This window comes from Dromaius novaehollandiae, chromosome 16 (assembly GCF_036370855.1).
Source record: "Dromaius novaehollandiae isolate bDroNov1 chromosome 16, bDroNov1.hap1, whole genome shotgun sequence".
NCBI lineage: Eukaryota > Metazoa > Chordata > Aves > Casuariiformes > Dromaiidae > Dromaius > Dromaius novaehollandiae.
In genome coordinates this window covers 10,232,747-10,247,856 of record NC_088113.1, presented here as the reverse complement: position 1 = coordinate 10,247,856, position 15,110 = coordinate 10,232,747, and the positions used below count along the sequence as shown (strand labels likewise).

The 15,110-nt window shown below is 47.4% G+C and overlaps 2 protein-coding genes across 2 annotated transcripts in view; one reads left to right on the top strand and one right to left on the bottom strand.

The window, feature by feature from the left end:
- Positions 1-1,725: 1,725 nt before the first annotated feature.
- Positions 1,726-7,925, bottom strand: TOMM34 (translocase of outer mitochondrial membrane 34). Its single transcript, XM_064521437.1, has 7 exons — positions 7,736-7,925; positions 7,553-7,652; positions 5,536-5,688; positions 4,688-4,842; positions 4,263-4,407; positions 3,363-3,489; positions 1,726-2,817 (listed from the first exon to the last, which is right to left on the bottom strand). The coding sequence occupies exons 1-7, from the start codon at positions 7,854-7,856 to the stop codon at positions 2,719-2,721; spliced, it is 900 nt and encodes a 299-aa protein (XP_064377507.1). The 5' UTR covers positions 7,857-7,925; the 3' UTR covers positions 1,726-2,718.
- Positions 7,926-7,954: 29 nt separating this feature from the next.
- STK4 (serine/threonine kinase 4) overlaps positions 7,955-15,110 on the top strand; it is a 48,750-nt gene continuing 41,594 nt past the window's right edge. The window contains exons 1-6 of the mRNA XM_064521436.1: positions 7,955-8,089; positions 10,594-10,674; positions 11,440-11,568; positions 13,314-13,428; positions 14,013-14,177; positions 14,618-14,785. Of these exons, the coding sequence (XP_064377506.1) occupies positions 8,058-8,089; positions 10,594-10,674; positions 11,440-11,568; positions 13,314-13,428; positions 14,013-14,177; positions 14,618-14,785 (690 nt within the window). The 5' untranslated portion in view covers positions 7,955-8,057. The remainder of the gene's footprint in view (positions 8,090-10,593; positions 10,675-11,439; positions 11,569-13,313; positions 13,429-14,012; positions 14,178-14,617; positions 14,786-15,110) is intronic.

Sequence of the window (15,110 nt, the reverse complement as noted above, 5' to 3'; positions counted from 1 at the left end):
ACATCTGTTCTTGCATTGTGTATGTTCTGCTCAACTGGGACTCCTTCTTGGAGCTGTTCTTCATATGGCTTTTTTTTTTTTCTCCTTTGTCTTCATTTTGCCAAATCCTGCTCTGACCTCTGTTATAAAATATTTCCTTTCCTCAAAGGATGCCTCAGCCTGAACTGTGCACTGTTTAGATACCTGCTTACAAACTAGTTAAGATACAGGACCTTGCTCCTAGTTTTTTTTTCCCAGACTCTAACTGGCTGGAAATTTCTATACTTGGTCTCTAGAAGATAAGTGTAGTTGGGTATGAGTAATGCATCAGAAGAGCTGCAACAGAACTGTACAGGCAAACTTCATTCTGCTGTTCCCAGGGCGAGTCTGCAATTCCTCCCCCCCACCCAGGTATAACAGACCAGTCCAGATGTGCCTGTGCCACTACCTACAGTGCTAGATGTCTTGCCTCAGGAACCCTGAGCCGAGCAGGGGCCAGGGAAGCTGCAGCCATGGGAATGGTCTAAGAAAGGGCACAAACAGATACTAGGGTCTCTAAAATATAAGAAAAGGTAAAGTGGGAGCTTGGCTGCCCATGGCATGAGACCAGGAGGGCACTGGAAAGCTTCAGAGTAGCTCTGTGGTTGTGGTTCCTCCTCAGGGAAGTCTGAGGCTTCAGCAAGTCTGGGCAGGAGCCATAATGCAAATGTAAGTCTGGAGTGTCTAGTTTGGAATAGTTGCTGTCACCTGGAAGGGACAGATGAAGCTGCACCACTGGGATAAGTACTCTCCAACTGCCTCTGTGGAGAGCAGTACCTCTAGAGGTGTGGCAAGTGTCCCGCACAGACAGCAGTACCATTTCTGGAACAGAAGCGGGGCTGGGAGCAGAACTGACCCTGGCTTGTACTGTATCTTGTTGCTGTACTTGAGCTGCATCTACCTGTTGGCATTACACCTCCCTGGGGAAAGCTTTACAGATGAGACAAAAAAGCATTGCTGTGCTTAAAGGGGAAAGGATGTCATTATGAGGTGTATCTGCCAGTCCTGATAAGAGCTAGCCTTTTAACAGGCCTGCTGTTGACTAATTGAAGTCAGTCTTTCTCCTGTATTTTGAGACCTTCCTTTGCTTATCTGTGTACTGCTGACCTGTTCTCCCCCGTCCTGAAATCCATCACATTTATTTTGTTAGTATCTTGGGGAAATGCTGGTTGTGGGATCAATGGAGCTTACAGAACTGTGATAGAGTGAATGAAGCAATTTGTGACCCTCTAGATGATGTTTCAGGCCCTGGCACATCACAGAGGATAGAGTGCAGCCCTGGGACCTACAAAAAGCTACTTAGTGTCAGGGTAAAATAAGGATTCTGTCTTATATGAGTGTTGCTTTAATGGCATTGGAGTGGTGCCTGGAACACTGACTAGTGTTCCTAGAAGTGGGTAAGGTGGAAAATACAGATAATCAAACCATGATGTGAGGGACAGGAGCTAGCCCATAGTCTTGACTGCAAGCAGAACTTCAGGTTGTGTTGTCCAGAAGCTTTACTTCTGAGCTATAAGAACTTCCCTCTTGTACTAGTTAAAGCACTATATCTGTGCCCAGTGTGCAAGGCTGAGAGAGAGTTGGAGATTCTGTTGTCACTGTCTGACAGCTGGCTTTCAAGGAGGAGCACTGTATAGCGGTGCTCTCACACTCCCCTGACAAAGCGGGGACAGTATGAAGCATTCCATCAAGTACAAAATGCAGCTGTAGAGTGAAAATAAACATGACTTTAATGTAAACTGGTTTTAACAGTCCTTAGAATAACTCTAAATATCTCTTAATCTACTATTTTAAATCAGTGCCATCAATACCATATAAGGAAAAAAAACCCAAACAGTATAAACATGCATGGAAGTAATAAGCCAGGCCTTAGGTGGGATGTTACTGCATTCCCTCCTCTTTTTAACACCCTCAGTAGCAACTGATTGAAAAGGCACAGACAAGCTCCAGTTTCAAAAAAGCTATAAAATGCCAAAGCGGCTAGAATTTGAAAGAAATAGTGCACAGTGAAACAAGGCAGGTTTAACTTTTTGGGGATTAGTGTGCAGAATAATTAAGAATAAAGGAAAGCTGCTTCTGCCCAGTCACACTAAGCAGCAGAAACTCAGATAAGGGCCTGTAAGCACCAACTGGGAGAAGGAACATGCTAGGTACTATGCAAGTAGCCTGGACTCTGCATTAAGAATGGTGCACAGTGCTATGGCAACTACAACTGGTGTTTCTGCAGCACTTCTCCAGCTTCCTTATTTAAGTAATAGAAAGCAGCACAAATTCGGGAGAACTATAGCTCTTGCTTCCCTCTGTCACCTGAATAACAACTAAGAAAACTCAGTTTGTAGCTCTTCAAGAAGAGAACAGCCACTTCACCCACACCCCAGCCAACATGGAAAGAGTCCCTGAAGCCAGTCTTTACAGGCAAGTTGACTTCAGGGAGAATTCCCTTCAGCTAGGTAAGTTAACCTTTTAATGACTCTGAGAGGGGCATTAAAACGCTGAACAATCTTATAAGGAAATCAAGTGTGATGCAGACTGTGCGTCTTGACATTCATCGTGCTGGCACAGAACCCATTACATCTCAGCAGCAGTGGAAGATAAATTTCAGTACTGATCCTGCATTAAGATTGGTCCCTGTAACAGTATCAGAAGGGAAAACATTTCTTTTGCAGTAGAAAACAAAGCTTCTCTTGCTGCTTGGTTGCTCTAAGCTCTGTTCAATTCTTGTAGTAGCCTCAGTGCAGCTGTGTTCTTTGGTTCAGTTTTCAGCAAACTGTTGATATCGGCAATACTTGACTTGTAATCCTAAAAGCAGAGTAATCTGTGTTAGCATATTGAAGATGTACTCTAAGCCTGCTGCTGCAGAACTAGTACCTAGTGACAGAGGCAAAGGCAACATAACTGGGCTTGTGATTCCCTGCGTAATTTGCTTAAGCACAGGCATCACTGTAGCTGTCCTAAAACATGCTTAAATTAGGGCTGAGAAGGCAATTTCATCCCTCAGAAGCAAGTTCTGAGTGCAACACTAATGCAGTTGATCTTCTAATACTGCCTAAAGAATTTCTTACCAGACATGACAAGATAAAGCTCAACACACCACCTAGCTGCTTCCCGCATTTCAAGAAACAGGACCTGATGCTGAGGAACTTGAGACCCAAACAGCAAGTACTGATGTGAAGGAAAATTCCCCCTCACTACACCCAGCCTTCAGCTACCTGATGGCAAATGTCTAGCAGAGAGACAAGTTCTAAAGGGCATCTCCAGCCATGATCGTGGCTAAGACACTGTTTTGACCATGTATGAACAGGCTCCTATTCTTAGCTTAAAACTGGTCCCAACTCCTGACTTACCTTCAGTTCTTTAAGTGCTTGAGCACGCCTGTAAAATGCCTTAACGTTATTAGGCTCTAACCTCAGGGCTTCTGTGCAGTCCTGTACTGCCTCCTTGTATTGCTTCAGAGTCAGGTAACACAGAGCTCTGCAATACAGATAGCTGGTTAGAAACCTTTGGCTCACAGTGGCACCCTATAATAATCCCTGCTTTGGTTACAGTGCCCCAGACTCATCTTAAGGAGAACTCTCATATAATCCCTACCCAGTCAGTACAAGAGCTAACAGGCTTTGTTTTTTTTTAATTAGGGTTAAAACTGGCTTCTACTGCTGCAAAACATATAGTAGTTCTTATCCACCCCGGCACAGCACAAAGCTGGACTCAAATATTCTTTATCCTGGAAACGATGTACTAGAGGCTTCTTGAGCTCAAGATTTTTTTTCAGTTAAAAAGGGGAAAAAAATCCCAGTTTTTCAGTCTGCAAACAATACTTCAAGAATATTTTAGAGCAACTGACAGCCTGCACTTTAAGGATGCAATTTTCTAGCTATACCGGTCCAGGATATGCTCTGCTTACTGCAGTTGCCTTAAGTATGCTAGAAGTACTTTGCATCTTTGAGCACAGCACTGCACAACTTGTGGTTTGTGGGGCACAGATGCTATTCAAAATAAAATCCTGGCAGACATGTATTAAGGGGGGGAACCTTAGCAGCCCTAAGCTGAGTGTCTCCCAGCATTTTTATGGCATCTGATCAGAAAGAAATGTTGATATGGGCTAAAGGGAAGACTACACTTGGACAAACATGCGTTTTTCTTACTCATTTGTCCGGGAGCAGACATCAGACAGCTTTGTCAGGAGTATCACAATGGCTTTTATAAAGGGCCAAGAAGTACTTAGCAAAGGACTACCTGAGTAGTACCTGTTGGTATAAGTTGCACATTCCTGTTTGAGCTTTAAACTCTCACTGTACTTCTGGATTGCTTTTTTATGGTTTCCTTTCTTCACAAGTTCATTTCCTTCTTCCTTCAGACTTCGAGCTCTCTCAGTGCGAGCAGCAGTCTGGTCTGGAAATGGTGTGAAAGAATACAGCACATGATAAAACTGATGAGAGCTGAGCAGCCTGTCAGAAAGCAAATATCCCTATACCAGAGTTGAAGCACAAAGAGATCAAAAGATCCAGAATCAACCAAAAAGGCTGTGGCAGAACCACGAACCAAGTCCAGGTTTCTCCAGGCTTCAACCACAGCTGTAGACATGCCAAGCAGGTATGGCAGCAGTCTTGTTCTTCAACACCTCTCTTTGTGCTCTAGGGCCGTGCGCACAGTCCAAGTGATGTGCTCTCACCTGGTTTTCCCAGAGGCGCAGTTTCACTAGGACTGGTCGGGCCTCCTGCAGAAGGAGCGCTCCATCTCGTCTGGGCAGAAATGGGGACTGTGGGGATTGGTGGGAGCTTCTCGCGCCAGTTCACACCATCCTTCTCCAGCAGGGCTTTTGTCATTCTGGAAGAGACAGCTAGGCAATTACTGTATCTGTTGGCAGAATGGGCCATGCGGTGGCCAGGGGGGAGCTCAGCTTTTTAACCTGCCTCATGTATTAAGGACAGCATCTCTCCACTAGCCTCTTTGCATACATCTAAACTAATCTTCTGTCAGTGAGATATTAATAAAAGGAGCTTCTCCACCTCAGTGAGGCCAAAAATATCCTAGGATGAGGGCTGGGATGGTCAAGGCTCAGCTGAGCAGAAGAGACACTTGCGTGTCATTTCTCAGACTGGCAAATAAGAGTGAAGCAGACAGCTCCAGGAAAAGAAAATGGACGTGGCAGCCCATCAGCACTGCCTGCATAGGGAGGCCTGATGGGTAGGATACTGGTGCTTGCAGTTCAGTTTAAATAGGCATTAGGCAGAGCAAAAACAGTTACAGGGAATTCATTCCCAGCCCTAAACAATGGAGCAGGAGCTTGAAAGGAATTAAGTACAGTAAAGACATTAGCACATATCACCACACACAGGAAGCATGACCAAGCCTGAACTTTGCACAAAGCATCAAAGGCTTCAGTTATTTTAGTAGTGTGCTCAGGACCCAGCTTGCTCCTGCCATCACTGCAGAACAGGGAGACTGAGAAGCAGCTAACGAAACTGCTGTATTCTCAAGGCCTTCTTCCAGCGTGTGCAGTATAGCATTTGGCATTACCTGTTGACGCCATCGTGCGCAGACTGTATGGTGCAGTCAATCTGTAGCACAGTCTTGTAGTCAACATAGGCCAGCTGGTACCTCTCCAGAGCCTCATAGGCTGCTGCCCGCCTGAGGAGGGGTTTGATTCCAAAAGGGACCAGCTCAAGTGCACTGTGCCATAGGGGAGAAAGCAACAGAGGCCTGTGAGCCACCCAGACTGCATTCACCAGAGAGGCAGCTTTGAAAGGCAGCTATCCCACCATGGGAACCACATTTTCACAGTCCCAGTCTTGCAAGTGCAGAAGGGTGAGGTCAGAATCTTTGTTTTCATTTCAAATGATACTGTACTGTAGGAACTGAGCCTGAAGCAGTGAACTTCTTCCTTTCTGTCTCATTTTCAACATTAATGTAATTACTGGTGACAAGGAGGGAAAAAAACAAATTCCCTCTTCCTGTATAGCAATCATAACTGAAGGCCTGCTTTGGGGGCTATTCTTAGAAACTTAACCTGCATATCAAAGATGAATGGTATTTATTCTACTCCAAACCAGCTAATAGCTACTCTTCTGTGGGAACAGGTTGTTCACACTGTTAGGAGTTGCTTCAGACAAATATACATATTCATTCTGAGGAACAAAGACTTCTGGGTCTCCAGTGAAATCATTGCTCCGAATAGCTCCACAAATACTACATTTCAAAATTCCCTCTTGACTTTTTTGAGATGCAATCTGGGTAGGGCTGCACCAGAATCTCCCTCATATTAACTACAGATAGCTGTCAAGATTAAGTCAGCAATTTTATCTTCACCACCAGCGAACACTGGCATTTATCCTAAAGGGTAGTCATCTCCAGTTCCTGTTTTCAGCACAAGGCTATAGTTATGAGCAGCATAAACTGTTCCAAGCTCTGCCGTCCTTCTCATAACCTGTCTCAGACTTGCTATTCTCTGAAGAGCGAGTCATACAGTTAATTATACAGTGCCATTTTCTAATGCGAGTGCCTTGTTATAGATCTGTTTTGGAAAGAGTCACTGGAAACAACAGGCAACCTGAGCTGCCTAGTGCAACCTCCTGCGAAACTTCAAGCCAGGTTTAGCACTCAGCTGCACCCGCAGAGTCACTCCAGATTTACAGCAGACACGCTGGGGACACCATCCGCCCCTGCTAGCTCATGATAGCGGGATAACAACAGAGAGAAACCAATGAATACTGAAGCAATGGATGAGAAGAGGGACTGCTGGCCCCCCCAAGGGGGAACACATCTGCTCCTATCCTTTCTCACCCAAGGGGCTGCAAGGCCCGAGGACTACTTTGATCAGCAGGAGAAAGCGGGGACATGGCCACACGGTTGCTGCTACTTCCAGGGGGTGAGCGAGGGGAGGGCAGCTGGGGTGGCCTTACCGGGGGGGGGGGGGGGGGGGGGGGGGAACAGCGCCAGGCTCTAGGCAGCCCAACCCTCCCGGGGGCCCTGCTGACCCCCAGCCTCACCGTCCTCCCCTCAGCGCCCCCCAGCCCCTCTGTCCTCCCCGGAGAGCCCCCCCCAGCCTCATCATCCTCCCCTCAGAGACCTCCTGGGCCTCCCCGACCCCCCCAGCCTCACCGTCCTCCCCTCAGAGCCCTCCCCAGGGCCTCCCCGCCCCCCCCAAGGGCCTCCCCGGCCCCCCCCCAGCTTCCCCCATCCTCCCCTTAGGGCATCCCCGACCCCCCCAGCCTCACCGGCCTCCCCTCAGAGCCCTCCCCAGGGCCTCCCCGCCCCCCCCAAGGGCCTCCCCGGCCCCCCCCCAGCTTCCCCCATCCTCCCCTTAGGGCATCCCCGACCCCCCCAGCCTCACCGGCCTCCCCTCAGAGCCCTCCCCAGGGCCTCCCCGCCCCCCCCAAGGGCCTCCCCGGCCCCCCCCCAGCTTCCCCCATCCTCCCCTTAGGGCATCCCCGACCCCCCCAGCTTCACCGGCCTCCCCTCAGAGCCCCCCTGGGCCTCCCCGCCGCCCCCCTGCCCTTCCCTCAGCGCCCCCCAGGGCCTCCCCGCCGCCGCGTACCGCGAGCAGTCGCTCACGCAGAGGCCGCAGGCGCCGTCCTTGAGGTGGCAGGCGGCGCGGTTGGCCAGCAGCACGCTCCTCTCGGCGGCGGCGGCCTCCCCTGCGGAGGGACACAAGCGGGAGGGGGCGCGGGCTCGGCGGCGCCGGCAGCCCGCCCCCCCCCCGGCCCGGGGCGCGCGGTACCTGCGGCCTCCAGCAGCGCCAGCGCCCGGCTGTAGAGCGCGGCGGCCGGCCCGTACTGCCCGCGGCGGAACTCCTCGTTGCCGGCGCGGCGCAGCTCGCTCACGCCGGGCGCCGCTTCCATGGCGCCACCCGCGCCCGCCGCTCCGCGCCCGCGCCGCCCGGCTCGGGGGAGGGGCCGCCGCCGCCGCCCCGCCCCGCCCCGCCCCGCCCCCCGGGGCCGCCGCGCGCTTCCCGCCGGCTTCCGGCAGCGGGCGGAAGCGGCGCGGGGCGCGGCGGGGCTGTCATGGAGCACTGAGCGCCCGCGCCGGCGGCCCGCAGCGCCATGGAGACGGTGCAGCTGCGCAACCCGCGCCGGTGAGTGCGCCGCGGCGGCCGGCCGGGGTAGCGCGGCCTCCCCGTGGCGCTCGGTAGTGCGGCCCGCGGCTGGGCCGTGCTCCCGCTCCCCGGCCCGGCCCGGCCCGGCGGGGCTCGGAGCCCCCGGGCTGCTGTGCGCCGCCGTGGGGAGGCGCGGCGGGAGGCGGCCCCCGCGGGCCCGGGCTGCGGAGACCCGCTACAGCTGAAAGGGGGGAGCGGAGCGGAGCGGGGCGGCCCGGGAGGCGGGACAGCGGGCGCGGCTCACCCTTTCCGCTCTTGTTTGCGTCCCCGGGCGGTCGGGCCGGGGCTCCGGCCGTGCGGCCGCTGCCCGGTGCCCCGCGTGCGGCCTGCGCGCGGGGGCCGCTTGGCGCTACGCGGGGCGAGCGGCCCGGCCGTGTCGCAGAGCGGAGCTGTCGCCTGCCCCCCTCCCCCCCCGCCCCCCCGTTAGCTGGGGCCGGCGGTCGATAACGGCGCCCTGCCGGCGGCCGGGGTGGCGTTTGGGCCTGTGGGCGCTATCGGCGGCGTGCAGCTGCGGCCGGGCGGCTTCCCCGGCGCCCAGAGGCAGCTGCCGGCTCTGCTCTTCGCCGCCGCAGATAGCCGACCTTTTCCGTCAAGCAAGGGAGCAGCAGCACGTCCTCTGCTGACATGAGCCTCTGTCACCGCTTATGCCAGCGCTTAGCTAGCGAGCGGTTCAGGGTGGGTCTGAGCAGCCGTTCAGGCGCGCTCGTTTGGGTTTTGTTGCTCTCCCCGTGTTCATAAGCGAGCGGCAGAGGCAGGGAGCGTCCCTGATAACGCAGGGTGTGCTGCGCGGACAGGGCAGCGCGGGGCGGTTGCGCTCCTGCGTTACAGCCGGCGTGAGGTGGTTTGATGTAAGTGGAAATAGTTGCTAAGTCAGCTCTTTAAGTCCAGTAATCGCTGGACCGATCATCAATTTGGATGTGTGGAAAAGCATAGCCTACATTACACAACTAGCATGTTGCCTACTTTTTTTTTTTTTTTGATAGTTCAGGCCTCATTTTAACCACAGCACAAAATACCTACCTATTGCATCGCTATTTCTTGGTCTCTTTGGAAATGGTGGCTCCTGTGCTCGCTTCTTTACATATATACTTTTCCCCTTTTCTCCTCTTCCCGCCCCCTCCTCCCTGCTTGTTTTCATGAGGACAAGTAACGTTCTGTTGGTTAGTGCTTATCTGTGCAGAGAAGCTAGTGACTGCTTTCAGTATTTCGCCACTTCCTGAGTCTGCTTCTTTATAATGTTTCCTTCGCTTCAGGAAGCCATTGTATGTACTCCATGCGCATACTGCTCCTCCTGTATGGCTTTTGTGCATAAACATAATAGCCAGGGATCAGCAAGTGGTTTCTCAATCTGGTTTTGAAGAAATGGGGAAAAAATTACATGTTTCATGTCAGAACTATGATGTTGGTGTTTGAGATTGCGAAATTTAACAGTAGCAATGAAAACTTTCATTAGTTCTTTGTAGTGGCAGGCAACCATGAATTAACGTTGCTTGAATGTAAGGCTAAAAACATCTCGGAAATGTGTCTTAAGTTCGCAGAAGACAAGCTGTGTGAGCGGGCTTGAGGTTTTCTTTTGGGGGCTTTTTTTTTTGGGTTGTTTATATAAAAGTAATATACCATTTGTCTGTGGACTATTGGATAGTTAATAAAATGGTTTGTGTTGGGAACTTTTTGTCTCCCCATTCTTTTTTTCTTTTTTTTTTTAATATAGTCAGCAGCTCTGAAATATGGTATAAATGAACTGGAAAAAAAATTGTTTTTCTCGTTGCTTTGTATATGGAATTTCTCTGAAAGGTGTGTGGGGTGTGTTAAGTGAAGGATCACAGAGCATTGATTTGTACAACTGCATATTTTTTTTCCCTGGGAAGTATTTCAGCTAAGCCTTTTTAGCAATGAATCTACAAAGAGGGATGGAATGAGCAGCATAAAGGTGCTAACAGAGTCAGAACCCAGTTTCCTTCCCCTCCACCCCATATTCTTTTCCTAGTGCATGTCCTGGTTCACAAAGCCAAGTAAGATTAATATTGCCTCTTTCCTCCCAACAAATGAATCTCTTGCATACAAAGGAGGGATCTCTCTACAAGGTGTCAGAGAAGATCATGTGTCCCCTTTGCATGGCCTTAGTACATATACTGCCATGCAAGATTTTGAGCTTTAGCAGGTATGTTCTGAAAGACATTGAAGTGCTGGTTTGGGATCTGACCACTGACGTATAGCTCCTGAGATATATTCTGATATCTTAAAGAAGTGACTCTCAGTTTCCACCAAGAGGAACTGTAGTGTGCCTGATTAAACTTTGCTGCCTATAATTTCCACTCCTCTCTTGCTATTAGATAGTATTTGACTTTCTGATCAGGTGAAGTAAACTTGCTTCATGTTAAGCCTTTCATACACTTAAGTGGAATTTTTTATTCTTTTGTTTCTACAGAGTCCAAATAGCCCTAAAATTAAATGTTATAATTTTTGTATTCTTACATATACAGGCAGCTGAAGAAGTTAGATGAAGACAGTTTGACCAAACAACCTGAAGAAGTATTTGATGTATTGGAGAAGCTTGGAGAAGGGTATGTGTTCTCTCTTAATGGCTGTTTTTGATGGTCTCTGATTTTTCACCTTTGTTATGATCTTACTAGTGCATAAGTATGCACTAGCATAGTGACTGTACTTGGTAGATAATAGAGTAAAGCATTTGTTCTCCAACAGTGAGATGTCTTAATCCAAACAGTGGCTTATGATTCCGCAGTAGGGACCCAAAGCACTATTGAAAAATGGCAAGCTGCAGTTGATAGGGCTGTATGGGAACTCCAGAGGTCTTGTAGGAGACTGCTGACTCTTGCAGAAGATCCACACAGTGGAATTGAACTTACATTTCCTTGTGCCACTAGCTAATGCAGAGCAGCTTGGGAACGCTCAAGGAATGAGAGATTTGACTTCTTAAGTGGTTTGTTTGAAAAACTGAGTGAGAAATCTTGCTGACTGCTGTAAGTAAAGAGGCTGGAAATGATACAGATCACAGCTGACAACGACAAGTCAACCTCTGAGCAGAGCAGGAGAATCATGTTTGATGGATTTGTTGTGCAAAAGGCCATTCCAGAGCTATGGATGGTTGGCTCCTTTGTGACTATCTCAGTGTGCTGTTACTTATTATGTTCTTATAGTGATTCCAACCTAGTGGAATGATTATTTAAATTAAATTACAAAATATTTTTAGCAGAAGGGTAATTTAATTTTTTTCCTGACGTCTGCACTTGCAGAAAGTAAAGCCACAACATTTGAATTTCTAAATATTGTCCTTCTATTCAGTGTTTGTTTATTATTTTGTTTCATAGTTCCTATGGCAGTGTGTTCAAAGCTATTCATAAAGAAACAGGTCAAGTTGTTGCAATTAAACAAGTTCCTGTGGAATCTGACCTGCAGGAGATAATAAAGGAAATATCCATAATGCAGCAATGTGACAGGTAAATGTATGCTTTGAAATTCATTTTCGATATGTAAAGAAAAGTATTGCATGTGATATGGCATTTAATCACATAAAAGCCATGATGTTGCCTTAAATGTTTTTTAAAAGGCTGGACTTGTACGATCAAGTTACCTCGTATCAACTGAGTCATGTTAACTGACCATTTGGGTAGTCTTAATCCAAGCAAAGGTAAGACAACAAAAATTTAGCTTGCAACAGCAGAGCGTTGAGCTAACTAAGTTAAATAACCTTGCACTTGCTGCCAGCAAAGAGCCAAGCGTGTGAGCAGTTATTGCTGTTCTCCTGATGCATGGTAACTTGTTGAACACTGGTAACTTGATTGTGTGTTAGAACAGCACTTTCCATGCCCAAAGAGGGTAATGAATTATAAACAAGCTTCAGTATGAACCTAGAAGACTGTTAGAGATCTTATTTTTTTAAGGGGCACGCGGATGAGAGCCACTAATGCATGACTACTCTTGCATGTGCATAGGCTACACGCTGTCATCTGCTTGGGTGGCAGAAGTGTCCTTCACAGAGCCATTTTCTGCCTGTGCAGGTTACAGTGCATTGCAAGCTGTGTGCTGCTCTGACCATGATCAAAATAACTCCTGCCTGCAGCTCTGCGGGCTGATGGTTGGCTCTCTGGGTTGTTGTAGTTTACTTTGCATGATTCTATGGGAAAAGATGTTACACTGAGCTAGCTAGTGAAGAGCTTGTGGATGCAGAAGACCTCCTGTTAAAGCTATTTTTAAATGAAAGTGATTTGCTAGTGGCTAACAAAATACACCTTTTCAAGAATTTGCTCATGAAAAATCTGACTGTGTAATTCAGAAATCATTAATAGGTTTCTGCTTAAAAGAAATTAAAACTTAATGTTGTAAGGCCCAAAATGAGTCATGTACGGTTGTGAACATCAGATGGAGTGAATCACTGGAGAATCATGCTTTCTGTGCAGGTATTAGAGATACAATGTGATGTAACTTTTGGGGGGGGGGCGGAGGGGGGCTGGGGGCTGGTCTCACGTTTTCCTTTAGAAAATATTCAGCGGAAGTTAGCTTAACTGTACTTCTGCTATTTAGGTTTGTTCCAACAAAATCAGGATGGTTCTTTCCAATATCCTTTTGCTTTGCCTTTTCCAAAGATGGTTATTCTAATTATGATACGCTTTATTAGTTTGCTTCTTGGACAGGCAGATAGCTGACTGTGAAACAGTCTTAGGTTGTACTGGATTCTTCATCATCATCATCATGCTTCTTTTTTAAATTGTGGAAACAAGGAGGTGCATATGGTAATGGGGGAAGATTCCTCTTAATGGACGCAGTAGCTATTTTCCAGCAAATTTTTTACATTATAATGTTTTAATTTTAATTGCAAAAGCTTTACCAGAGGCAGACATGGCCTCTGCTTGCCACAGCACTGACCCTGTTGTAATCCAGTTCAGGGAACTAAACCAGATGAAGGCTAATCACTCCTTATTTTTGCAGGACTTACTTTCAGCTGGTTTAGCTCCCTGGACTGGCTTATGGGCAGGTCAGATGACCACCAGTGCTAGGAAGAGGCTCGGCAGGACTACAGTAGCCCTGTGCAAGTTCAGACTGTTTTGGAATGCTTTTAGTCAGGGTTTCAGCATCGCTTTGACTCTGAATTTCTAAAATCTGTTCTGGGATTTTGCTTTTGCTTATTCAGTGATGTTGGTCAGTGGTATCTGACCCTTTGCTTTCTTTTTTTCGTGTTTCGTAGTCCTCACGTGGTCAAATATTATGGCAGCTATTTTAAGAACACAGACCTGTGGATAGTCATGGAATACTGCGGTGCTGGATCAGTGTCTGATATTATTCGATTACGAAATAAAACCGTACGTCCTCCTTCCTTTGAATGCTATAAACAGGGAATATGGGTGTGCAGCAGCTCAAGGAAAATGAATAGCTTGTGCATTTGTCTTTGGGCATAATTCTCTTGATGTATTCATTGTCTAACACCAACATGGGCTGCAACATGAGATGCAAGTCCTTTGTTCCCCTAAAAATGAGGAAGCCAGTTACATTATCCAAATAACAAAATTTGATCAGTTTAATCAGTTGAGCTGATTTTGCATAAGATGATCTGTTAGCTTTCTGCAAAACCTAGATCGATTCTGAATAGCAGGTTCTACTTTGCCTTACCTTGACTATTGCAGAACAAGAATAGCTAGCTGTGAAAGGGTTATGGCATGTGAAAAATGGTGTGCCTGTGTATGTAAGCTGGCTGCAGTCTAGTTCTACTACATAATGCTGTAAGTTGTTAACTGAAAATATGTCTAATTTTCCAGTAGTTGTTATGGCAACCTTTAATGAAGGTAACTAAATGTCAATTAGTGAATCTCAGAGTCGCACAGACTATTACATGATGGTGTTAGAGAGCAGCAACTGATAGGTTGGCTGTAACTCTTCTTTTCTGTAGCTCACAGAAGAGGAAATTGCTACAATAGTGCAATCAACACTCAAAGGATTAGAGTACCTGCATTTTATGAGGAAAATACACAGGGATATCAAAGCTGGAAATATATTGCTAAATACAGAAGGACATGCTAAACTTGCAGATTTTGGAGTGGCAGGACAACTTACAGTGAGTAAAAGCATGATTTTTGGTTGTGTATGTTTCAGTTTCTGTTTTAAACCTACATTTAAGGTTGACCTTAAGGTTAACCTGTTATGCTTCTAGTAGCTTTGAACAGTTCAGAACAACTTCTCTTTAGCATTTTACATCAACATAATGAGATGCTGTAATGGGAAGAGATTAGAGCAGCAAGGCTTCCTCTTTGGAAGCACCTGTACCTAGACAATTGTTTGCAGTAGCATTTGCTGTTTTCTCCAGGATATTTGAAACTTCTCTAAGCATATTTCAAATGCTCTTTGCAGCCCTCCATATCCCAGTCTTGCTGAATCTAATAATGTATGTGTGCAAGTAAGAGATAATTAGGGGCAATAATTCATTAATCAATGCTTGTGCCTAGTACAGGAAGAAAATAGCTGTTGTGTGGATCTTTATCCTACTCTTCTTTTTAGGATACCATGGCAAAACGGAACACAGTTATAGGGACCCCATTTTGGATGGCTCCAGAAGTGATTCAAGAAATTGGGTATAATTGTGTTGCAGACATCTGGTCTCTGGGAATCACTGCAATAGAAATGGCTGAAGGCAAACCACCATATGCTGATATTCATCCTATGAGGGTGAGAACTGTGGCCTTCTGAAAACGTGTTGCTGGCTGGAAGTTATTTGCTATTATAGCTAGCTGCATAATTTGTTAACATGATGCTGTCTTGCTTTTAATTTTGAGAAAATGATTTCTTGTCTGTCAGTTCTTTGTACTGTTGATTAAACAAGGAAAAAGAGGATCTGCACCATGATTCTATTCTGTCGAGACATAGCAGAAACTCCCAGTGTTGGATGTGGAGAGACATGCTTAAAAATAGCAAATTCATTCCTCCTGGGGCATATAATGACTCGGAAGGAAGCTTAAGCACCTAGCAGGAGAAGTGTGATTTCTCACTACTT